This window comes from Ostrea edulis, chromosome 2 (assembly GCF_947568905.1).
Source record: "Ostrea edulis chromosome 2, xbOstEdul1.1, whole genome shotgun sequence".
Lineage (NCBI taxonomy): Eukaryota > Metazoa > Mollusca > Bivalvia > Ostreida > Ostreidae > Ostrea > Ostrea edulis.
Genome location: NC_079165.1, coordinates 40,320,782 through 40,346,891, shown reverse-complemented (window position 1 = coordinate 40,346,891; position 26,110 = coordinate 40,320,782). Strand labels below are relative to the sequence as shown.

Genomic DNA, 26,110 nt, shown 5'->3' with positions numbered 1-26,110 from the left:
TCTCACCCGAAGGACCGCCCCATCTAGTCGCCTCTTACGACAAGCAAGGATCACTTAGACCTATTCTAACCCGTATCCCCACGGGACCACCCTATATGTAGATATATACATTGTATATAGTTAGATGCACTATAGCGTAATACGTTTGTAATACATACAAATATTAAATATTGCCAATTTCATAATTGTACTTGTAAATGTCTCACATGAAAGAGTTTTTGGAAGGAAAGAGATATGAAAAATGATAGATAGATGAATAAATAATAAAGGAAACCCAAAAGTATAAGAGTACATGAGAGGTGAAGATAACGAACAGTGATCAATCTCATAACTCCTGTACATATCATAATTAAGATTTTCAATGGAATATCTGTTTGAAACATATTTTGTTAATTTCTAAATTACTCCATTGTCTTTCATAATCTGAGTATCTCAAGTTTATCAAAATGGTTTTCTCAATCAGAACAATTTTTGTAACTTAGCTGTATGGATTTTTGTGTCGTTTTGTGTGCATGCAAATATATATTAATTGTGAGTATAATTATATGGATTTCTTTTTACATGTGTTTCTGTCACAAACATTTCACTTATTTCTAAATATCGCTTTCAGATGTTTTGCAAATTTTCAAATGATAAAATGAAAGAATCCAATTTGCAAATTCAAAATGAAGAATCCAAGATCAAGATAGAGAACTATATGAAAGCATGCGCTGATGTGTGCTGGCACGTACAAGTTAATCATTACGGGGCTAAGCTTGTTTGGGAAGTTCCAAAAAACGCCAAAAAAGAAGAGTTCAGTTGTTCAACAAATGGTTGCAAGAAATCGGAATCATGCAAATGGAGAGTGTACGTACCAGCTGTATCTTGGAATGGGCGAGTGCTGAGTCCAGGGAAGTACTCTTGTCTCTCCTGCAATCCCGCTAGTGATGCTCGTGGTGAAAAGCACGCCAAAGGAAAAAGGGACAAAAACCAGCCTCAAACAATTTGTGAGACTGGTGTAATTATACATGTACCAGGAGAAGAAGACAAAAATAACCGAGGAAAAATGTCTAGGAAATAAAATAAACAGCAAAACATAACATCATGACAAGAGCATTCTATAAATATTCATTTTGATTTAGCGCTTTTAATGTTTACAGACATGAATGCATTTACATATATTGAATTGAACATATTTTATTGACATTAAAACATCAAAAGGAATAGGCACAAGTTGAAAAACTTGCTGATAATTTGAAACTGAAAGTGTATGTTATGCACGAGGGAGCTGTAGCATACATCAAAGTAAAACAATTTTAAAATCATTTAAGATTTTCCTGAAAAAGTGCACATTCGTTAATCGTTAAGAGAGGATTGAATAATGTTAAGCAGTTCTGTGTTTTGTGCATCAGATAGGGAATCATGTTCCCATAGTAACATATACAAGTCTATAATGTACTAGTTATTGAATGCATGAAGTTTTTTCATCAAAGCATTTCTTGCTGTTGCATATTTTATACATAAAATATAGATGGCGTGCATCTTCTGCCCTTCCACATGAACAATTTGGATTATCAGTAAAGTTACAAAGATGTAAATCAAATCTCAAAATACAGTTGTCTTAAACCTTGTGTGTACTATATTAAAAATCTATTGTGGTGGTTTTGCAACATTATTTTGCACACATTTCTTAAAAGTATTAATAAATTCAAATTATCACATGTATGTTATATAACCGGGAGGTTTTTTTTTTTTATCTTTTTTTTTTTTTTTTTTACATGTACAACACTTGTATAAAACAGAAATTGTTTGTTGCTTATTAAACCCAGTTTCATACGTGAAAGGTGAATCCGGTTCCTAAATTGTAAGAAAACTAGCAAGATGTTCCGCATGCTCACCCACAATGTAAACTGATACTTTCTTTCCCTGCAGGACTAGTTAATTAAACAAGAGGTTGATATTTTAAACAAGGGAAAGTTGAGTAGAAACATGAAATGGATAAACAGAATTTAAAAAAAAGATAATAGCCTTTGCTTGATAATCGAACCATGGTTTAAACCAATGAAATCCTTATTGATAAATTATAAAATGCAAATACAAATTATACCATACAAACGGAAATGTTTACGATACAAATCGAAAATATACAATACAAATGAACAGTTTTACAATACAAATGGAAAAGATCAAATATTGTAACGTTTGACATGCCAGAGGTGGTAACGTTCTCATTTCAAATAAAAGAAAACTATGTTAAACAAAATTTCAAATTTTAAGTAAAAATGCTTTTTAAGAAATAGCAAGAGCCAAAATACGTAAATACTCTAAAATTCTAATTTGTTCACTTTTAGAATTTCAATCATGTATTTAAAACCCTTTAGTCATATGGTAATGGACATCTATTGGTAGCATGGTTTAGTAATTGTCACAGGATGGTCGCTAGACATTAAAATAGCAAGAAGAGTTTTATGGTTTATTCTGTTTTAATGCATTCAAATTATGAATAAAATAAAGTTCATCCTTATCTGTACTTCAAAGAGTAGTCAAATAAAGAAGGGGTCTGTACCGCTAAAATATGTAAAAACAATATAGATATAGCTATACTGTCACAATACACATACTAAACTTACTTTGCGTCACTTTAATTTGCTGCACGCACACTTTACAAATTGTATTTCACTGCATACTTGACTGTACTCCACTTTATAGCATTATATACATATTACACACCGCATTTTACAGCATATACATATTGCATGCTGCATTTTACTACATATGCACTACACTTTACTACATAGCATTTTATTGCCTACTCTGGGCGTTTCCCTACACCCAGGCATGAACATTACACTGTGCATATACGTTTAGGTAACTATCTATACATTTGAAATATAATAGCACAATTGTACTGTGTACTCATGTGAACTATCACAGTAAATACTAATATAAATTGTAAAGAACGTTGGCCATTTTAGGAATACATGTAAATGTGGAATAAAGCTATTGAAGTAACAAGTAAACTTACCACAGAAGTTGTGGATTCTGGTCATAAGGATTACTATATATCAACTATATGATCATCAATGCTTATAAACGCGTCCGCACTGGGCAATTGCTACACCAAAACTAAATGCACGGGGTTTAAAGTGTACAAGAATACCTGGTGAATTATTCAAATACTATGGAAACATATTGAGTTATTGAAAAGGATAAAGATCTTAATATCAATGGAGCTTTACTCGAAAAATATATACATTAATTGTAACAGTAATTTACAATCTCTTTGTATCCTATCTATTAAGCAAGGTCAACTAAGTTCACTTTACATCATGGTTTGATTTTGATTAATAAAAACTTTATTGTTTTGTTTTGTTTCAATTTAATTTCTTACACAAAGACCCCATTGGAAATATACCTCACTCATATGCTGTATATACATGATTAGTTCCCATTTATCGAAAGTACTATCTGCATAATATTTCAATGTAGATCATATGTCAATTTTCTGTTATCGTTCTTTTATTATTTGATGTTCATTTGTGATATCCATACCATATTATGTTACTACATTCTTACCTGATCAAATAAAATACGCATAGAATTTATATTCCAACATGGGAATGGGGTGCACTATGATATTATTTGGTGATAACTTAAAATGGACGCATGCATGGTTTCGCGTTTTGAAACCGCTATTAGAGACATCGGTCGGGATATAGTAGCCTGGTAATGACGATTACAGCGATTCCGTATCCCGGCGCCGCGTCAGACCTAAGACATGTAAAATATATGAAGTATTTGTTCCTTCGCCAAACGCTCTGCATGGGTAGTGATAGTCATGAACCCTTTCTAAAAACAGATGTCCCGTGTTACAGAAGGTGTTGGAACAACAAAGAACCCTCAATGCTACCGCCGTAGCTCATCATTTGTAGTGCTTCACTGTGAAGCTGATGAGTGAAAAATGGGGCGTAAAATAACATACAAACACAAAAATAATACAGGATTACCAGATGAGGGGAAAGGGTAAGACTATATGCACGAGTCATTTCATGTTGAGTTCATTAAAAGCACATCTGAATTTAAGGTATATACCAGCGTTGAAAATAAGGACAGTATGCACAGCAAATCTTCATATCCGCAAAACAGAGATAATAATTTACATTTCCTTAAACAACGTATCAATTTAAAGATGGACCGACTTCCCTTAGGAAATATATACAAGAATAGATATAGGTTACTCCATATCCAAGAAATTCGACTTTCAATTTACTCGTAGCAAATACTGTGACCAGTCTTGCTTCACTAGCAAACAGTGCGCAAACCTGTCCTTGACCTTTTAACCTTGAAAAAAAAATTACAATTACATGAACAGTACTAAAGAAGGATAATTTAAAATCTTGTCTTTATATTAGCTGAAAAATACATATATAGAGTAATGCAATAATCAAGAAGGTGAAAATCACTTTGTAGATATTTACTATGATATCCCCCTTCCCATCTAATTTTATTTCCTAGGAAATAAATTGCCCAATTAGGTTATTTATTTTTTTATTGAAAAAATGCCCACCCCAGAATCAAATGTGTTTCCCCTTTCTTGATAAAAACAAAAGTAGAAATATCTCATTTCCAAACCTTTAATCCACCCCTCCTATTTTTTAAAATTTTCTCTGTTATGGTTATATTTGTATTTTCTTATTCTTATGAATTCATAAATTTTGTACATGAGGATCACAACCTATGCACTTATTCAACAAGAAATGTATACATTGTCTTAATAAATTTTATTTATATATTGGAAAAAACAAACATGGGAATCATTTGAATTGCAGGGAATTTCGTAAACGAGAGACTTAAATAAAAAAAAATTTCCATGCAAAAGTACCACCTAGTACCCCATGCAAGGTGAAGATAACGAACAGTGATCGATCTCATAACTCCTATAAGCAATACAAAATAGATAGTTGGGCAAACACGGACCCCTGGACACACCAGAGGTGGGGTCAGGTGCCTAGGAGGAGTAAGCATCCCCTGTTGACCGGTCACACCCGCCGTGAGCCCTATATCCTGCAATACCGAGCTGTCTTGCAGTGAATATTGCAGATGTATTTTTTTTAAATTTTTTTTTTACACGTGTTTCTTTACTTTGTTCACTGACAACAAGCAGAAATCACATAAATTGCAATGTAAATGTTGATAAGTTGAGTACCTTTAAAAAAGAAAAACAAAACCTCGTCACTTGTACATTTCTTACATGTGTTATATTTTTAGAAGTTGGAAAAACCCACATATATGTATTACTTTAATAAAATGATTTGATAGCCTTTTGTCTTTCAAAACTACCGTTACCAGTGGTAACATGTTTTCCTTTAGATATCACATTTATTCTCTTTTCTGTTCAGTTGTTTTCCTTTGCTCTGATTACATGTATTTAATACCAGCGTCTATGAAACTGTGTTGACAAAGCGTCATGCTTGTTTATAACTGTCGATAACTCGTAGTCGTACGTATTGTATAAGACAAATGCCGATGTCAAAATTATCGGCATTTACCAGAAGTGCTCTGTTATACATAGAAATCCTTATAAAAAAGAAAACACACACACACACACGCACAAATTAATGATTAACATTCTCTCTCTGAAGAAATTGTATGATAATTAACGAACAATAATCATGAAAGGAATATTGTCAATCGAAGAATGACATATCAATTTTCGTGAAATACACTGAGGAGGCAGCTAGCGTAGCAATATGAATACTTCTTATTTACACTTCTGGTGAAAAAGTGATTTTCTTCAAATCATTTGACGTTAATTTTGTTGTCTTCTACGTATTACATACACATCGATATTCTAAACATTTGCTGTAATGTTGTATCTGCTGATCATGAATGGAACTAATTTTTTTTCAGAGCAATTGTGTGAAGAGTACCTGAATCCAGTAATAAATCTTGCACTGATCGAATTTATTAAAAACAATTCATCAGACCATACAGATACTCAGTTGTATTGGTCTACTTAAACACCCCTTCATCATGAAATGAATAAAGTACTGTACACCCATGACATGCGATCACACCGTATATGGATACATTGGTTTTTGTTGTCATAATAATTCAGTGTTTTGCAATTCTTCTATCTCTCGGTTTAATTATATCATCAACTGGAGTGTAAGGTAACGTGGCATCAATGTCTGTTATTGTAATTCTTGTTATCTCCTTTCCATTCATCCCCATCGGTTCAGACTTTTCCACTGCTTTAGATTCTTCCGTAACATCCATATTGAATGTGGTTGAAGATAATTCTTCGGTTTCCGTTACCGAGGTGGAATCGTCAGTTTCTTCTTCTGAGGTTGGTCTATGCCTGACCTGTGATTTGCTGTACAGAACAGATGAAATCAACGCAGGAATATTATTTGTACATGCACTTGGTAATAAATATTCTGAACACGTTTGTCCGGGTAAATGTTTGATTTCAAACCATATAATGATACAGTTAGTAATGTCCTTCTAACTAAGGACCAATATGAATTTTTAAAACTCCATCATGACAACATGTTAGTAACATTTGAAATATTGAGGAATACGGCTTTTTCCATTCTAGGCTTCCGTTTACTTCACCTCTGTCAGTGAATGTAATTAACATGAAAACATCAAAAGACATATTTTTGACTTGTGATGAAAAATAACTTACGTATGTTTATGCTTCCAAATGTAAAAGGTGATTCCTATGGCTGTAGATATAGCCACTATTCCTAAAACAATCCAAGCAGCAGTATAATCTGAAAAGAAAATATATGCAGTAGCGACATAACACCCCTCTAGATCCGTCACTCTACGTTTATCGTTTGTGCTGTTGAGACTTGGATTCACAAGCTGTGTACCTAGTCAACGAATGGAATGGAAACGAGTTCTTTTGTTGGGATGTATGCAAGGTGAAGATAACGAACAGTGATCAATCTCATAACTCCTATAAGCAATACAAAATAGATAGTTGGGTAAACACGGGCCCCTGGACACATCCCCCAAGGTTTTTTTTCATCCATAGAGTTGTAAGTTTTCTTTCTCAGAGCCTTGACGAGGGGATAGAAAACATAACGAGTTGGACATAAGGCATATCAATCCTCAAACCATGGGGTATTCTTTTTATCACATGTTAAATATAAAATATTAGCAGATGTGGAGGAGAAACTTGAAACGTAATGTGCTACAACAAATGCCAGAAATGGTGAAGATTAAATGTGGATTCTAAACAATTATTTTAGTAAATTTGAAATCACAAAACCATTCTCAAATCAACATCAAAACCTATGACTTTTAACACTTTACCACGACAACTCTTTACGATAAATTAAAGACTGGACTTTTGACAACATAAACAGTTGCTTCTTGAACAAAAATGGAAAAAAGGAAATATTCGTATACTAGATCAGTCATCCAAAAAATTACTTTGTTAAACACCAATCTGATTTCACACACAAGTAATCTGAAGTTGAAATAAAAAATGCTGCACTTCCTCATTGCCTTTAATTTCGCAATATTTGATGAGCAGATCTTCCATCAGTCTTATTGGAATTCTCATGGGCACAAATTGTGCTCCTCTGTTAGCTGACCTGTTTTTGTATTCTTATGAAGTAGCGTTTGTTTAAAAGCTTTTACATGAGAAAAAATATCTTGCTTTGGCCTTCAACTCGACATTTAGAAATATCGACGACGTTTTATCTATTAAAGTAATTACACCCTCCTGTGATGTCATCAGATTTGCAAAATCAATGATTTATTTAGATTTATGCATGATAAGAACATAAATTTTGTCGGAGTCTTTTGCTATAGCTATTGTAAAAAAATCTTATTAAATATTTCAAAAGTCTTAAGTTATAAATGAATAATCAATGATACCTTTCAAAATATTGAATCCAAGGGTAATAACTCTGTTTCCATTGATTTCTTTATCAAGTCTATTATGCGATAAATTTCCTTTATTTTTTTTTTACAGGCATTTTGTATATTTTTGTGAAGATACAGTTTCATGAAATTATTATGAATGTTACTATATCGTCATAACCAGTTTGTATGGAATTTTAATAACGCTGTTTAAGGAAAAGTGCAATTTTCTGACAGTGACATGTATGTCTCATATCTTAAAAACTGTGATGACCTATGTATTCTATTTGATAATTTGTTAGTTTTAACTCTAATGAATGAAATTAAATACACTTTTTACACTTGTATCAGATAATACTGCGTATATGTAGTTACCTTAACAATAATAATTTTTATTCATATGTTGATTTGCTATATCCCTGTGAACTCGAGAAACTTTTCGGTTGAGCATCACTGAAGAGACATTATTTGTCGAAATGCGAATCTGGTGCATCAACATTGGTACCTATAAGTTTTACATAAAAGACACCATGGAGCCCTCCACATGTGCTTCATACTTAGATTGAAAACGTATATTAACTAACAACTCAATTTTATGACAAACGATATGAGTTCAGCTTCTCCTTCGTCAACCTCCCATGTTAATATAGCAATATTCAATTTTCCCCCAGCATATAGTGTTGATATCTCTCAACTGATTCGATACGCAAGATCTTGTTCTGCGTGTGATCATTTTTTAAAAATCGACGCAGGGGTCTGACAAACAAGTTGATGTTACATGAGTTTCAACAATCTCGTTTAAAGTCAGCATTTCGCAAATTCTACGGTCGTTATAATGATCTAGTTTGCCCATATAATCTAACAATGGATCAAATGCTGTCTGATGTGTTTCATACCGCTTGGTAGGCAGTTATTGGGACACTGAATTCCACAATGGATTACTCCGTTTAACTGATCAAGACACAGGACTCACGGCGGATGCGACTGTTTAACAGGGGATGCTTACTTCTCCTAGGCACTTGATCCCACCTCTGGTATGTCAAGGGGTCCGTGTTTGCCCAACTGTTTATTTTGCATTCCTTGTGGGAGGTATGGGATCGATCACTATTCGTTATCTTTGCCTTTCATGTTACCCTTTCCTCCTCCTTTTCCAGTTCTTAGTGTTCGGCCTTCGGAGGCGCATAAAACTACTTTGTAATTGTACTAATATCATCACTGTTTTGCTTCAAGTCAGTCATCGGAGTTTGAGTCGAAGATCGCTTGGGACTTTTTTGGATGATAAATTTGAATCATTGTGGATGTTTACGATTATTTTCCACCCAAACTGTTACCATTCACAGGGTTTTGGACACCTCCTGTCACTGCTGTGTTTGAAGCTAGATTGTTACATATATATAATGTGCTTCGAAAGGCGGCATAATTTTGATTGAATTGAAACCGAGTAATGGATCCAGATTGTTGTGACGCTGTTGAATTTGAAAGCATTATTGAAATATTTCTGTATTGGATAAAGTACTGTAGTTTTTGATGGATTGGATATTCTTGTTACGAGTTATATATACATAATTTTGTTGGCAGGTTTCTTACTTTCGCTTTATCTTTTTTAATTCTAAAAATGTTTGCGAGCACTGTGACTTAATAATCTTTTACCCCCAAGAATTGCCGCTGCAGCTGTCATTTTTTTCATGAGAGATTCTAATCGATCTTTGCAATAGTATTGTTGGAAATTGCGCTCTCTGACATGTTTGTAAACAAACTATGTGGAAATTACGTACATTCGTGACGTCACATACAGCGTAGGAATACAGTGTAATTATGAAAATTTATTTAATGGGCTATATCCACTGGATAAAGGGACAAACATGTGATAAATATGAATATTCAACTACTAACCATTGGACTCGAAATAAGACACCACAGAATCGTCCACTTCTGCTTCATACTTAGATATTTTATTGAAAGTAGACATTAACGGCAAACTAACAACTCAGCTTTATGACAAACGGGATGATTTCAGCTTCTCCATCGTCAACTTTCCATATTCATGTAGCAATATTCCATAATCACCTGTGTATTGTGTTTATATCTCTCAACTGATTCGATACTCAAGAGCTTGTTCTACGTATAGTAAGTTTTTAAATCGAAGCAGGCTACTGACGAACAGGTTGATGGTGCAGGGGTTCCAACAGTCTCGATTGAAGTCAGCATCTCGCAAATTCCATAGTCGTTATAACGACCTAGTTTGCCAATACAACATATCATTGGGTCAAATGCTAGCTGACGTGTTTTATACCGATTGTTAAGACGTTTTTGACACACTGATTTTGACTACGGATAACTCTGCTTACATGATTAAGATGTAGGGTTCACGGCGGGTTGATGCTTACTCCTCCTAGGCACCTGACTCACCTCTGGTATATCCAGGGGTCCGTGTTAGCCCAACTCTCTATTTTGTATTCCTTTTAGGAGTTATGAGATTGTTCACTGTTCTTCCAACTCTCTATTTTGTAATACTTGTAAGAGTTGATGAGATTGATCAATGTTCGTTATCTTCACCTTTCAACTAATAAAAAATTATCATTGACAAAAATTTTTGGCGAATGGAATAACAAACTTTAAAGATATTTTGGCCATTACGAAAATGTGAAGATAACTTACAGAGTTCAATCTTGTAAATCTTAAAAGGAATACAAAATTGAGAGTTGGGCTAACACGGACTCCTGGAAATATCAGAGGTGGGATCAGGTGCTTAGGAGGAGTAGGACCATGGAAATATTCTTACTTTAAATGAGACTGTTTAAACCACTGTAACATCAACTTGTTTGTCAGTATCCTGCTTCGATTTAAAAACTGGTTAAATGAAGAACAAGCTCTTGAGTACCAAATCTGTTGAGAGAGATAACCACTATATGCAGGTGATAATGGAATATTGCTACACAAATATGATGATGGAGAATCTGAAGCTATCTCGTTTGTCATAATGTTGGGTTATTAATTTGCCATTAACGTCTATGTTCAATAAGATGTAAGTACGAAGCAGATGTGGAAGACTCTTTGGTGTTTTATATTTTGAGTTTACTAGGATATATCAAATTGACTCGCGAATGAATATGATTGTTCTTAATAGATACAATGTAGCCGATATTTCCAGTGTCGAGGTGAGAGCCACAGTAAGACATTTTTTCTTCTGATGTAGAGGCTTATGAATAAATGCTGTCTCATAAAAATATAAACACAGGTCAGCTAATAAAGGAGCACAATTCTTGCTCATGGGACTTTCGTTACAGTATCCTTGAAAAATATATATCTATTTTTGTCTTTATGCTCATTGGTATGGTAGTGTATGTGAATTGACCAATTGTGTACCTAGTCTACAAATTGCTTTTCAGAGAACAGAACACAACATAAAACCGAGAAAAATGAATCCCATGCTTTGAAAAATTCGCATATAAATATTTGACGTACAGTATACATAGAATTAGCCTAATGTAAAATCCTAAACGCGAGCACAGACATGTATAATACATCACGATACATATTCTATATTAACACGAAATCAAATGCGGTCTAGTGAATTTCTTTCAGAAACAGGTAAGCACTCTATTTCTGCTATTCATTCCATTTTTTATGAACTTATCAGAATGATCGGTGTATCATATGCTACCTCATCAGCAATAGGTTCTTTTTTATTCAAAGAACGAATGCCTAACTTGTTTGATTATGGAGAATATATAGACAATGGAAGTGTTGGGGTAATTTATATAATTGGCAAAATGTTTACATCTGTATTTTGTAAATATGACAAAATACATATTATACGGTCGTTAAAATGATCAAAGCAAATGCAAGCTATTATCAAACGAATACTGTTTAACGTGTTTCATACCAATTGCCAGGCAGTTCTTTACATACTGACTTTGTCTTCAGATTACTCCGTGTATCTATCAAAATATATAGCTATCAATTTTGTATTATACTGCTTGTTATTTTCACTACTTCATCGATAGCGTCAAATATTTCATACAAATAGGTTTCTTTATGGCGTAAGGGTAAGCTCCTCAACGAACAGGTGAATATAAAGAACGGTGATCAGTCTTATCAATCCTATAAAGAACATAATAACATACGAAAAGGGCAAGCATGGACCCCTGGACATACCAGAAGTGGGATCAGGTGCATAGGAGGAGTAAGCATCCCCTGTCGACTGGTCATGACCACCGTGAGCCCGACATCTTGATCAGATAAACGGAGTAATCCATTGATACCTTGTATTTGCAAATTAGATCATTATAACAAATATAAAAATTGCGAAATGCTGACTTTAAATGAGTCTGTAGAACGCTTCTAATATCAACTTATTTGTCAGTAGCCTGCCTCGAGTTCACTGGGATTTGTCAAGTAGAAACTTGTGCATTTGTGTCTACAAATACGAATTAAACAGGTCAGCTGATAATGGAACACAAATTGTGTCCATGGGAATTCGAACGAATTGTTGGAAGACCTGATCACCAACAACTACGTAATTATTGTCAATGAGGATCTTCAGCATCTTTTTAATCTCAACCTCAGTGCATGTAGATTCAGAGTGGTGTTCAAAGGACTATAATCAACAAACAAAATTATTGAATATTGATATAAAAGTTGAAAAATAGTTAGACGTTCATATACTTTCTACAAGAGGATGAGAAATATGAAATGTTTTCTACAAATATGATAAGATAATTAAGGGTACAAAATATTTACCACTAGTTCCAGCTTCATTCGTTTGTTCTGTTGATTCTTGTGTTACTGTGGATTGGTTCACAAGCTGTGTACCTAGTCAACAAATGGAATGGAAGTAAAGAGTTCTTACATGAGGATATATAAATAATAAACTAGGAAAGAAGTTATGTATATGGAAAATATGAAATTTTACAGATATTCAGACCATCATAATTATTCACGAAAAGCTTCCATAGACTTCTGTCGCTCATGATGATGGGTTTCTGCTATTTTAGATGAATACACATGTTGTGAACCTTGATTACAAAGTGAGAATACAACACAAAAATGCATATTCGTGACCATATCATGAAATTTACAGGTTTGTGGAAATATGTGAAAAATACAATATAGAACTGAAATTAATAGTTTTGTTACCAAAGCAGTATGGTATAGGACGCCCAACTATTCTTTGGAGATAGGCCTAGTGGACGCTAAATAAAGCGTTAATATTGTCATTCATCAAATATTTTTATACATCTATTACTACACATACAACGTACTGACGATTCTGTAGCCTCAAACCTTGCAAAAATGGTCACAAAGAAAACTTTAGAGCAGACAACACTTTACTGAGATGTATTCCAAAACAGACATGCAAGCAGATGCATAATCCATGCACATTGAGTATGAAGAGGATAAAAAATAGATTATAAATATTGACGTATATAGATTTGCAGTAGAATTGATCACGTGTGCAAGACAACATTGCCAAATACTCATATGAAATTTTAAGGATAGTCAGACCTTCATGAAAGGCGAAGATAACGGACAGTGATCAATCTCATAACTCCCACTAGCAATACAAAATAGAGAGTTGGGCAAACATGGACCCCTGGATATACCAGAGATGGGGTCAGTTGCCTAGGAGGAGTAAGCATCTTCTATCGACCGGTTACACCCGCCGTGAGCCCTATGTCTTGATCATGTAAACGGAGTATACATTCATTTTCTACAAAAGGATGATAAACCCAACACATTTTGTACAAATATGATGATAATGATATTTAAGTGTACTTAATAGTTACCACTAGTTCCGACTTCAGTCGTTTGTTCTGTTGATTCTTGTGTTACTTCGGATTGATTCACAAGTTGTGTACCTATTCAACAAATGGAACGAAGTAGAGTTCTTATAGGTTAATATATCAATACTGAATTAACAATTTTTATTGTTGCGAAAATTTTAGTCAATGAAACTTGAAAATGTTGAAGAAGGTTGGACAATAGTCGATATTCAGGAAAGAGTTCAATGGAATTTTGTCGTTAATGCTGATGAGTTTGTGTTATTGTTGATGCCTTTATAAGCTGTTGACGTAGACCACAAACTTTTATTCAGAGCACAACACCAAAAAGTAGATTCATGGGGATATCATGAAATTTACAGATCGATGGAAATATTGGAAAAATACAATTTATAACAGAACTGATATGAATCGTATCGTTACCAAAAAGTATGATATAGGACATTCGGATGTTCTTCTGAGATATGGATTCACTTGAGAATGAATGTTAATATCAATAAAGCGTTAGTGTTTTAAATATACTTTGGAACTGCATAGTTTCCTTCTTTTTGTATCTTAATTATTTTGACATCTTCTTTTAGGATCCATCTATCTATCAATACCGTATAGCGGATTTTTCCGAGGGTCTAAATTTTGATGAATTGCTGACTCAAAGGTATGCTATTTTAGCGGAATAAATCAATAAAGAGTCCCCTCTCTCTCTCTTGCAAATACTGAAGTCGCAATCGGGTGCATATATGGCGAGTGAAATTTTGACGGAAAGCTATCTAACCGCTAAAATAAGCCAAATTTAGCACCCCACAAAGAAAGCCCACTATAGTCGCCGAATGTCATATACTCCGATTAACATTCCATACTAAATAAGTCCATGTGTGACGTAAGCGTGAGTTCCTATATGAAGAAACCGTGACATGAGTTCCTATATGTAGATGGATAAGCATTGACCACGGTACTATCATTGAAAATAAACTGGTGAACGTTCATATCAAATTCTAAGGCTATTTGGGTCTTCATATATTTTCTACAAAAGGATGAGAAACCGAAATGTTTTCAACAAATATGATAACGATATTTAAGTGTACCAAATAGTTACCACTAGTTCCGTCTTCAGTCGTTTGTTCTGTTGATTCTTGTGTTACTTCGGATTGATTCACAAGTTGTGTACCTAGTCAACAAATGGAATAAAGCACAGGGTTCTTATAGGTTAATATATTAACATTGAATTAGTAAATCATAATTGCTGACAAACCTTTCAGTCAATATTTACAAATTGATGTACATATTGGAAAAATACAACTCATACCAGAACTGACATGAAACGTATCATTACCAAAGCAGTATGCTATAGGACACCCGGATGTTCTTTTGAGATTATACACGTTAAATGTCCCACAATTCCGGACTTGGATTGTAAGCGAACTCTCGCAACATCCGGCTAGGCCACTTTGACAGACTGTCCGATCTACCTCACCCTCCGACACCAAGGGAAGCGTTCCTGAAAGTCACAAGTCTAATCTGCCAATAATGTTGATATTGATGTGACTATGTGCTTACAAAGTACAGCTGGATTTAGGTCAACAAAACTTTTTAAAAAGTATTTACTATACGTATACTAAAGTCGTGAAACTTAGAAAACTTTGTTTTAAGATGAAACCTCAGTAAAATATATAATCACAATTATGATTGTAAGTCATTACATCCACAGGATATGTCACATATTTCAGCAATTTAGTTTCGGAAGAAAAGGAGAAAAAGCAACTTAAATTCTTGAAGATTCACATACATTTTCCTATTGGAAGACACTGATCCCATATATTTTATACCAAAGTTGCTGCTGAAACTGATGTGCAAAATACATGTACATGTATGTTGATTGGAAAGGTATGTAAGTGTGTGCTGTATATTATCTAAAACAATATTTACTCAAAATTCAATGTCAATATGTGGCAAATTTTTTTAAATATTAACTTATAAATTTTGTGATCTTTCACTGAATTTGAAATATGTCGTTTACAATAACTAATAATGATTCCAGCTTTTCTTTTTTATTCCTATTTCTTTTTGCATGTATTGTAATAATTAGTATACGACTTATTTTACTTAGAATTTTCATTCACCTCTTACTTGTAAGATATTTAGAGCGATATAAGCCTTTTGGCTTGTTTCTCAATCTATTTCATGTATAAGACATTGTTTGTAAACATTATTATCGAATTATCTACGAATAAATATTGTTTAAACTAATAATGATTTTGAGAGAAACATTTATTTAAAAACCTTTCAGTGAGAAAATATCTTGCTGTGGCCTTCAATTCGACATTTAGATTTATCGAAGACGTTTTATCTCTTAACAATAGACCTAGCCAGATAGAAATCGATTTTATGGCATTCAACGTCATAATAAGAAACAAACGAATAAAGGTAACAAACATTTCCAGGTAAATTTTTAGGTCACCTGAGTAAACTCAGGTGACCTATTACAATTGATTATCGTCCGTCAACAATTGAACATTTTCAAATTCTTAATAATTACCCGTCCAATTCTTTTCAAATTTGGTATAAAGCATCATTGGGACAAGGGAGACATAAATTGTAAATTTCAGGAGTCCAGCACCCCTGGAGTCCTAGGGGCGGGGCACAAACTGCCCAAAATTGACCAATTTTCAAAAATCTTCTTCTCAAGAACCACATAACATGTAAGAAAAACTAAATGCATTATAGTGATGTAGAGCAGGAAGGCCTCTACCAAAATTGAAATTTCATGATCCCCGGGGTAGGGTTTCTGACCCCAGGGTGGAGCCATCTTGGTATATAGTGTTAATGTGTAAAACACTTAAATAACATCTTCTTTAGTGTTATTGCTACTAAATTCAAAGTAAATAGATATCTAGAAAGAAAAGGTAGTCTTTTACAAAAATTGTAAATTTGATGACCCTAGGGGTGGGGGTTTTGGTATCAGGGTGAGGCCAAAATGGTCAGTTATTAAATGTGTGAACAATGGACATCTTTAACTTCTTGATAACTATCATTCCAATTGTTTTCAAAGTTAGTATGAAACATATTTGGAACAAGGGGAACATGAATTGTAAATTTCAGGATTCCTGGACCCCTGGGGCCTTAGGGGCGAAAACTGCCCAAAATTGTCCAATTTTCAAAAATATTCTTCTCAAGAACCTCACACATGTAAGAAAAACTAAATACATAGTGGTGTAGAGCAGGAAGGCCTCTACCAAAATTGTAAATTTCATGATCCCCGGAGTAGGGGTTCCGACCCCAGGGTGGGGCCAAACTTGGTATATAGTGCTAAATGGATACAGCAGGAAGTCTTTCACCAAAATTGTAAATTTTATTTTCTCCAGAGTAAGGGTTCTGACCCCAGGGTGGGGCTAAACTTAGTATATAGTATGTATGTGTAAGTTTGCTGATAGTGTATAAAATCTAAATGCACACATGTACTTAGGAATAGCAGAAAAGGATGTGCAAAAATGGTGAATTTCATAATCCAGGGTTATGACTTTAGGATTAGTCATATCTTTTGATGTTTTAATGTCAATACACCTATTATGTAAAGCCTTTCATCAGTGTATGCACTTTTGAGGGCAGTGAAGTTTTTTAAAGAACACATCTTGTTTATACTGTTGCTGAACATTAAAATTTAGCTTAGATATTCAGAACAGGGATTTTTTTTCTAGATTTCATAGCCAATGGAAGTAGTGATACTTTTCCACTAGTATTCAGGTGACCGATAAGGCCTGTGGGTCTCTTGTTCAACACGTGTTTTCTATGTGCAATAAAACAGCTGTAGATGTCCACAAACATGCTTATCTATAAACGAAATAATTATTAAGATCATCTTTAGCATCATGACCATCTTCTAAAAAAAAAACAGGTTTCCTCATAGAGCCCCTTAATGTTTTTGTAACCATTGTTCGATGTAAACAGTTGCGTCACGAATGCCGAGTCCGATCTATATCTCAAACAGCAGAAGACACCAAGTTCCATCCAAACAACAGCTGCAGGTAAGGTATGCAGATATTTTACAAAGCAAAATAGTTGTCATTATTACATTAGAATAAAGAGAAAGTATTTTATTGAGATTTTTAAAGATAATTCTATAAAATATAGGCCTAATGTCGAATCTTGACAATGAAAGAGGCTCAAGATGGGGAGTATTCTTTAATCAATTTTTACTAACCATATGATATTAATATTTATCTGGATTGATCTTAGTTATAAGTGTCCCGATGATAATTATATTGACTGCTTTTTATAAATTTTATGCAAGGAAAATATAATTATTAGTGACCTTTTCGAATTATTGCATAATTCTACACATTGTGAATCAGTTATATAACTGAACTGAATGCCCTTACATAAGGTTAAAATTAATATTGCAGATGTATTTCTTATATCTAAAATAAAATATGTAATCCTATAAAGGATAATATGTTCAGGGGATGCTTACTCCTCCTAGGCACCTGATCCCACCTCTGGTGTGTCCAGGGGTCCGTGTTAGCCCAACTATCTGTATTGTATTTCTTGTAGGAGTCATGAGATTGATCACTGTTCGTTATCTTCACCTTTCATGTTTATGGAAATTATCTCGGGTTGGCTTAAATATTCTGATATAGAAACATTCGTGAATGTAATATAGGGCCTACATTTTATTTCTGTTCGATATATCTGTATATTTACATTTGCAACTGTTTTCTCCTACATAACACTATTACAAGCAATACGTATTTATTTCTGGATAAATCTACTACGGGGTCAACAGAGGTCACGGCTGTGCGTATGAACATTTCTTAAAAGTAGGTAACAGGTACTACTTTTACTAAGGCAATACACATCTAGCAATCGCTCTCACTTACTACAGAAATCTTTCAATAGATGAAATCAACACCACAAAATGTATTTACGGTTTTATTTGTATTCCAAGCAGTGGACTTTCATCAATAATTGATAAAATCATAACTGTAAACAATGTCTTTAGTTACTAGCCTACTAGGCCTAATGTATGTCTAAAATTTCGTCTGCTACTTCACCTTGGTCATCGGTGATGCGGAATTGTACCTACTGCTAGACGATGACATTAGGCTTTAGCAAAAAGGTCGTTCACAGGATGTATGGCCGATAAGTCGTCAAAGTGCATTAAGACCTACACACCACACTGCTTCCGTGCCACAGCAGCCATAGTGCTTGATGTCGGTTTCCAAGTTTATGTCGGGACATCGAAGCGAGGCGTCGTTAACAACCTATTACAAAAAATTATCGAGTCAAAAGAAGCGTTCAGTGAGCTCATCTATCAATAATTACATATCCAAATCCAAACCGTCCCTTACCTTCGTGCAGTTCCACATTCTCTGCGATGTTCAGTTCTTTCCGGAGATTCATGAGCTGCGTCCTCTGTCGAGCTGTCCTGTCTATAAATAATTTGCCTACACCTGACGACTGCCGCCCTGTTCTTCATGTTCCTCCATCTCAGTCTTCTGTTAACTCCGTAATATCCACAGAATATCTTTCAAAGTCGGTCTTCAACGTCTTCACTTTTCAAAAGTCAAAGCGCATCACAACTCTAAGTGTAACACTGCGCATCCCCGTTTAAATCATAATTCCCCCACCCCCTAAAATTAGACACATGGAAGAGTTTTCCATTATATACTCCCGAGTTAATGTATAAGTATATGTTGATATACTTGCTTTCTAGCGTCTTAATAATTAAAACAGTTCTTCATTTTATAGAACTTTGTTTTGTGTTGTCGTCATTTTGAACATCTATGACGCTTCGTTGTGGACGTCAACAATTTGAAATGTATGGAAACGTGTTGTTAACACAATTCAGCAATGTTACCGACCAAAAATGTAAATATAAGTAATAAGATATCATTTTAAAATATTTATCGGGATATAAATACGGGTTGGTACATGATCAAATTTTCCATAAAGCCCTTCGGGCTTTATGGAATTTGATCACGTGACCAACCCGTATTTATATCCCGATAAATATTTTTAAATGATACCTTATTTCTTAAATATATACATGTAGGCCTATATCCCCTTGGTGTTGCGATTTTCGCGTGGTATTGACACATTTCTCTTGGATTTGCAAGCTTTGTATGCTCTCTTAGTCTTTTCCAAATAATTTGATTCTTATTGTATCCTTGTCTCTGATTGGTCAAATTCCAATTGAGGAACGCAAGTTATTTTTGTATAACCTGGTTTGGTATGGGGACACACCCCTTTGACAACCAGATGTGGAACTATTTTTTTTCTCTCTCTACATCGCAGCACTGTTTTCAGCCTTCTATGGAATAGAAAGTCCACGTGCACAATAAGATACTTCGGTTTGATACACATGTTGTTTTCTCGTTGTCAATATTAGCATCTACTTGTACGCAAATCACTGTTGTAAAACATCTTTCTCTGTATGTTTGGTCGAATAATGGATTATAACAAAGATATTATATTCGATTTAATAATTTGCCAAGTAAGCATTACCCTGTTAATTTTGAAATACATTTCTCACTGGGGAAAAGGGGGTGGGTGGGTTGTTTCATTGCTTGATCCGTCTTTCAACAAAGCAAACAAAAATTCATACGTCACATTTTATCACATGACGTCAGACACACTGACATGTGGATCGCGATTTGTTACTTGCTTACATATTTTCTTGTGTCGGATTTACTATTAGCAACAACATTGCATGCAAGGGTAAGTTTTCATTTAGTAGAAGTTTTCACAGAGTTGAAAGCCGTAAATTATTGCATTTTCTGATATCTGAAGATTTATTTTGGGTAGTCCTAAACAATGCAATTTCCCGTATTTTCTCAATCTGTCGGAGATGAGCGACTTCAAAGTCGATCTCTATCTCTAAAGGGCAGCGAAATACGCATTGCATGGGTAGTCTACACATATTTTCTATCATGGTAAACTTCACTTTCGATACAATATTTTGATAAATGGCTAGGCTCCGTAGTTCTAACTAAGATTAAAGATCGCGACCTTCGGCTTCACAGCTCGACGCTTCGTGTCGCTGTTGCTAAGTGAATCATTGCGCGGTTCAGTTGACTTGTATTTTTCCGAGTTTATGTACATTTTGATAAACGAAGGTTAACATCTTTGTCTCTTGCATTAAATTATAAGGAATGACTTTAATTCTGGGGGCAAGTTATTATCCGCGAAGCAGATTATAAAAAAGAGTAAACTGACCCAAACCAGGTTATACTCGTATAACTTGCCCCAGAATTAAAGTCATTCCTTAAATAAATAAGATGTTTCATAATTGTATTTTGAACTAAATTCTTATTTTCAGTATTTACTATGTATCACCGAGTCATACAGATGTAAGTAGTTCACACCACATTTAAATACGTATTGCAAAGCGGAAATATGCTACGGATACGTTGCATTAGCAGTATGACTGAATTTCCGAAAGTTATTTAGCCAGGTGGACTTTCTAATATCAGAATGCGATACCTCTTCCGTGAGATCATACCTTATACAAAAGCGCCTTACAAAAATGTCACGTGTCCCACTTTCATTCATACGTAGATTCGATATATCCCTGTGAACTCGAAATAAAAGACACCAGAGAGTCGTCCACTTTTGCTATACATTTAGGTACAGTGTATATTGTTAAAAGTAGATATTAACGGCAAACTAACAACTCAACTTTATGACAAACAGGATTTCAGTTTCTCCATCGACAACTCTCCATAAATATGTATCAATATACCATTATCGCCACCATGTGGTGTTTATATCTCTCAACTGATTCGATATGCAAGAGCTTGTTCTGCGTATGGTCATTTTTTAAATCGATGCAAGCTACTGACAAACAAGTTGATGGTACAGGGGTTTCAACAGTCTCATTTAAAGTCAGTATTTCGCAAGTTCTACGGTCGTTATAACGATATAGTTTGCCATTACAACCTATCATAGGGTCAAATCCTGTCTGACGTGTTTCACCGCCGCGGTGGCCTAGAGGTTAGAGCGTTAACCACGCATGCATGCGGAAGGCCGGGGTTCGAATCCCGGCCGCGACAGACATAAGTCGTTAAAACAGGTAGTGACAGTTCCATCGCCAAACGCTCGTCATCAGTTGTGAATATCACGGGTCCTCGGAGATGATCTTAAAAACGGATGTCCCGTGTCTGAGTAGGTGTGGCACGCTAAAGAACCCTCCCTGCTCAATGGCCGTAAGCGCCGAGCAAAGGCTAAATTGAAGTCCTTAAACGGCCTTGGTGACGTCTCTATATGAGTGCAAAACTCTCGAAAGACACGTTAAACAAGATTCAATCAATAACGTTCAATACTGAATGAGATTAAAAAGAATAAACCTCTGCTAGTCCCCCTCCCCTCTCCAGGCTACGAAATCAGTTATCATTCGTACATGATATAATGAAAGTTGTATATAATAGATAACACAGAATAGAAGAAAGGAAACAAATTAAAATATAAAGAATTTTCTGCTCTCTCAATGAACTAATTTTTTTAAATATTTGTTTTATTCTCAAAATTGCGGCTATTTTCTAACCTTCCACACGTGTACATCATTTAAAAATTTCCCATTATGAATTAAAGCGAGAATTTATCGTCCTCGTTACATGACTCTATCCTTAGATGGCATGAAGCTTGTTTCAGAACTTTTTGGTTTCAACTTTACGGCTATTTTTTTTTTTCGTCTTCGGGACTTGTACATCCTTTTTATCATAGCCTTTTCTCCCACTGACTTTTGGGGTGGTGATTTTAGCTAGCGATTCATATGTTTGTAAAATGTGAAGAGGAGTAAGCATCCCCTGTTGACCGGTCACACCCGCCGTGATCCCGATATCCTAATAAGGTAAACGGAGTTATCCGTAGTCAAAATCAATGAGCCAAGAACGGCCTAACAATCGGTATGAAAGATGCCAGACAGCAATTGACCCAATGATACGTTATATTGACGAACTAGATCGTTATAACGACCTTAGAATTTGCGAAATGCTGACTTCAATCGAGACTGTTGAAACTCCTGTACCATCAACTTGTTTGTCAGTAGCTTGCCTCGATTTAAAAACTGACTATACGCAGAACAAGCTCTTGCGTATCGAATCTGTTGAGAGATATAAACACCATATGCAGATGATAATGGAATATTGCTACATACAATGTGTAAATATGGAAAGTTGATAATGGAGAAGCTGAAATCATCCCGTTTGTCATACAGTTGAGTTGTTAGTTTGCCGTTAATATCTACTTTCAATGAAATATCTAAGTATGAAGCAGAAGTGGACGACTCTGTGGTGTCTTTTATTTCGAGCTCACAGGGATATATCGAATCTACATATGAATGAAAGTTATCATTGTTAATAGACAAAACGTCGTCGATATATCTAAATGTCGAATTGAAGGCCACAGCAAGATATTTCTTTTCTCGCGTATAAGTTTTTGAATAAATTCTGCTTCATATGAATATAGAAACAGGTCAGCTAACAAAGGAGCACAATTCGTGCCCACGAAAAAACCAACAGACTGTTAGAAGTCCTGATCACCAAAGACCATATCTAGCATATTTTTTATTTCAACTTCAGAGTACTTGTGCGTGGAATCAGAGTGGTGTTTAACAAAGTAAGTTTTTTGGATGACTGATCAACTAGATATGAATATTTTCTTTTTCCATTTTTGTTGAAGAAGCAACTTTTTATGATGTCAAATGTCTAGTCTTTAATTTACCGTGAGGATTTGTCCATTGGTTGTGTTGATATTATAATTAAATCTCCATATGAGTGAAAGATTCTCGAGCGGGCGTTAAACAATATACATGTACAACCAATCAACCAATTTTAATATTGCTTTCACTTGTTTTTATCGACACTGCTCATCATCCCGAATCCACAATAGTACGGATTACTACCTAACTTTAAATCATTATCTTTCTTTTACAATCCCATTGTGTTCTATTTTCTCTTTCTAACCTCACCTAATTTCTAGATTTTTATTTATATTCATCCCGACTCGATGATGGTACAAATCCTCTACACCGTCGTTTATATTCTTGTCAGATAGGTGAGAGAGTACAATTTTCCCCCGACACATGTGAGTAGCGGTTATACCGACTAATAAAACATCATCTTTCGCTTTTAGTCAATACTTGTATTTCATATAGATGTAGTTAATAAATTATGACTCTAAATTACAGGTAATCCATACAAACTGATGCTGATGCACAAATCAACGCCACTTTCTCGCTCTAAGCTAAATCCACACCACCCAAACCCCATCAGAGTACCATGTGAGAAGATTTAGGCACTCTGTCTAAACGTCTTGATAATCTAATTTTCATCTGGGACCATCTACCTTCCCTCTCAGCTACAAACCTTTCGCTGGATCGTGTAGGTTTTCATCTGAATTTCTCCTGCAACTGACCACGTGTCTAAGTTATATTAGACATTTTGTTGAACTAATGCATCAAAAATGTTCATGTTAGTGTCAATGTCAATTGTAGATTTCTTAACTATTTGAATGAAATTACTTCTTTGTGCATTATATCTAGGACATTCTAGAAAATAATGTTATTACATATTGGTTCATTCACGTGGGGATCCGGGTTAGATTAGGTCCTCAGTACCCCCTTGCTTGTTGTAAGAGGTGACTAAATGGGGCGGTCCTTTGAATGAGACCGCAAAAACCGGTCCCTAGTCACAGTATGTATGGTACGATAAAGATCCCCCTGGTCAATGGTCATAAGCGCTGAGCATAGGCCTAAATTTGCAAACCTTCACCGGCAGTGGTGACGTCTCCATATAAATGAAATATTCTCGAGAGGGACGTTAAACAATATTCAATCAATCATATTGGTTCATCTTTGATATTGTAACGGTATAAATCTGCATTCAAGGTACTTGCATTATTGAGCAAATTGACCGTGAATAATAAGTATTTTTCTTAATCCATAATGATATATGCCCTAATTTTTGCTACAAAAGATATATAATCATGGTTTTAAATAAAGACATAGCAAGTAATTTTTATATACTCAGTTAAGTTATCCCATAGTTTGAATGTTGAAGGTAAAACAAACCTGTCTACACAAGAATTTCATATCTATAACAAGAATCCTCAATATCTCTAAGGTTATAGAAACGAGACGTGGGACAGCAGACTTGTAACATATATAAATATTTTGGAGAATGTCCTCTAAGTTATTTCAAAAACAAAGTTATTTTATGAATTTTCCATAGAGAACTTGATGTGTCTCCTCTTAATTCCTCATAAAACCTTGGCCGAGATGAGTTTACTCGCATTCCTGTTATTATACGAGTAGCTTCAATTTGTAAGATTTCAAGTAGTTTACAATCCGTTTGTGAACAATTATCCCAAACAATGCATGCAGTTCTAAGATAAGCCTATTGAAAGAAAAATATTTCCCCCTAAAGTTTCAATTAATTGGTGTGTCTTGCATAACGTAGTCAGAGTTTTTGTGGACACCCCCCCCCCCCCCCCCCCGACTTACCATTCATCCATAGAGGGTATAATGTTCCACAGTGCGTCACAGGCGGACAGGTCTGTACAATATCATTACCCGCCAGACTGTCCAGTCTATACCACTTCTCGTCCAGGAAACTATCACAGATAGCGGTGTCTGTTGGTGTTAGAATATACGCAGACGATCTTCTGACCACGTCACCGGTCATCGTGTCGTAAGTAGAACACGAATCGGCTGCAATATTTCAAAAGACAACAGCTCATCTTTTCAATGCATAGCATTGAGAATTAAAACGATAGTGTGCTAATTATACAAGAAAGTATTTGAATTTAAGATCCACTAATAATTCTACTAAATTGTAAACATGACACAAAAACTTACATAATACAACAGGGAAAAAAAACGTCTGTGCCAGGCACCATAGTTCAATCCACCATAAATCCATACAGGCATAGTACTATCTTTCTGTGCGGTATTTTTAAACTTCCTTATTCGGAATTTGATCAATATCATCGACTACTGAACAATAAAATACTTCGCGCTTTAATTTATTCTATATCGAAGGCTGAGCAGAATGTATTAAATCATTGCTATATGAGTCATGTCACCAAAGAATAATTGCACTAGTATAGAAGCGAAAGCTGTTGTGCTGCAGAACATGTTATACACCCGATATATATATATATATATATATATATATATATATATATAATCCAAATAGAAAGAGTTGATATCACACAGTCAAAATAATTCAATAAAAAAATCAGGAAAATATACAGTTCCAAAATATATTTAAATCACTAGTGCTTTCTGGATTTTAACATCCATCCTCAGGTGAATACAAATTTTTAATAATTATTTATATCTTTAATAATTATTTAAAATTTGTATTCACCTGAGGATGGATGTTAAAATCCAGAAAGCGCTAGTGATTTAAATATATTTTGGAACTGTATATTTTCCTGATTTTTTTATTGAATTATATATATATATATATATA

The 26,110-nt window shown here is 34.6% G+C and overlaps 2 protein-coding genes and 1 long non-coding RNA gene across 5 annotated transcripts in view; 1 reads left to right on the top strand and 2 right to left on the bottom strand.

Moving 5' to 3' along the window:
• The window catches only part of LOC125678823 (uncharacterized), a 13,376-nt gene extending 10,033 nt beyond the window's left edge, over positions 1-3,343 (top strand). Inside the window, exon 6 of the mRNA XM_048917525.2 lies at positions 611-3,343. Within this exon, the coding sequence (XP_048773482.2) occupies positions 611-1,060 (450 nt within the window). The 3' untranslated portion in view covers positions 1,061-3,343. The remainder of the gene's footprint in view (positions 1-610) is intronic.
• Positions 3,344-5,928: 2,585 nt separating this feature from the next.
• On the bottom strand, positions 5,929-25,633 carry LOC125678824 (uromodulin-like). Of its 3 annotated transcripts, XM_048917526.2 has the most exons (8): positions 25,492-25,633; positions 25,138-25,344; positions 14,974-15,138; positions 14,737-14,808; positions 13,650-13,721; positions 12,604-12,675; positions 6,671-6,758; positions 5,929-6,355 (listed from the first exon to the last, which is right to left on the bottom strand). In XM_048917526.2, exons 1-8 carry the CDS (start codon positions 25,553-25,555, stop codon positions 6,094-6,096), a joined length of 1,002 nt encoding a protein of 333 aa, XP_048773483.2. In that variant the 5' UTR covers positions 25,556-25,633; the 3' UTR covers positions 5,929-6,093. The 3 variants fall into 3 exon arrangements, with proteins under 3 accessions (XP_048773483.2, XP_048773486.2, XP_048773487.2); XM_048917529.2 differs by lacking the exon at positions 13,650-13,721; XM_048917530.2 differs by lacking the exon at positions 14,974-15,138.
• Positions 18,556-19,059, bottom strand: LOC130051671 (uncharacterized). The gene is made up of 2 exons (XR_008799944.1): positions 18,986-19,059; positions 18,556-18,898 (listed from the first exon to the last, which is right to left on the bottom strand). It is a non-coding gene; the product is annotated as an uncharacterized LOC130051671 (long non-coding RNA).
• Positions 25,634-26,110: the final 477 nt, after the last annotated feature.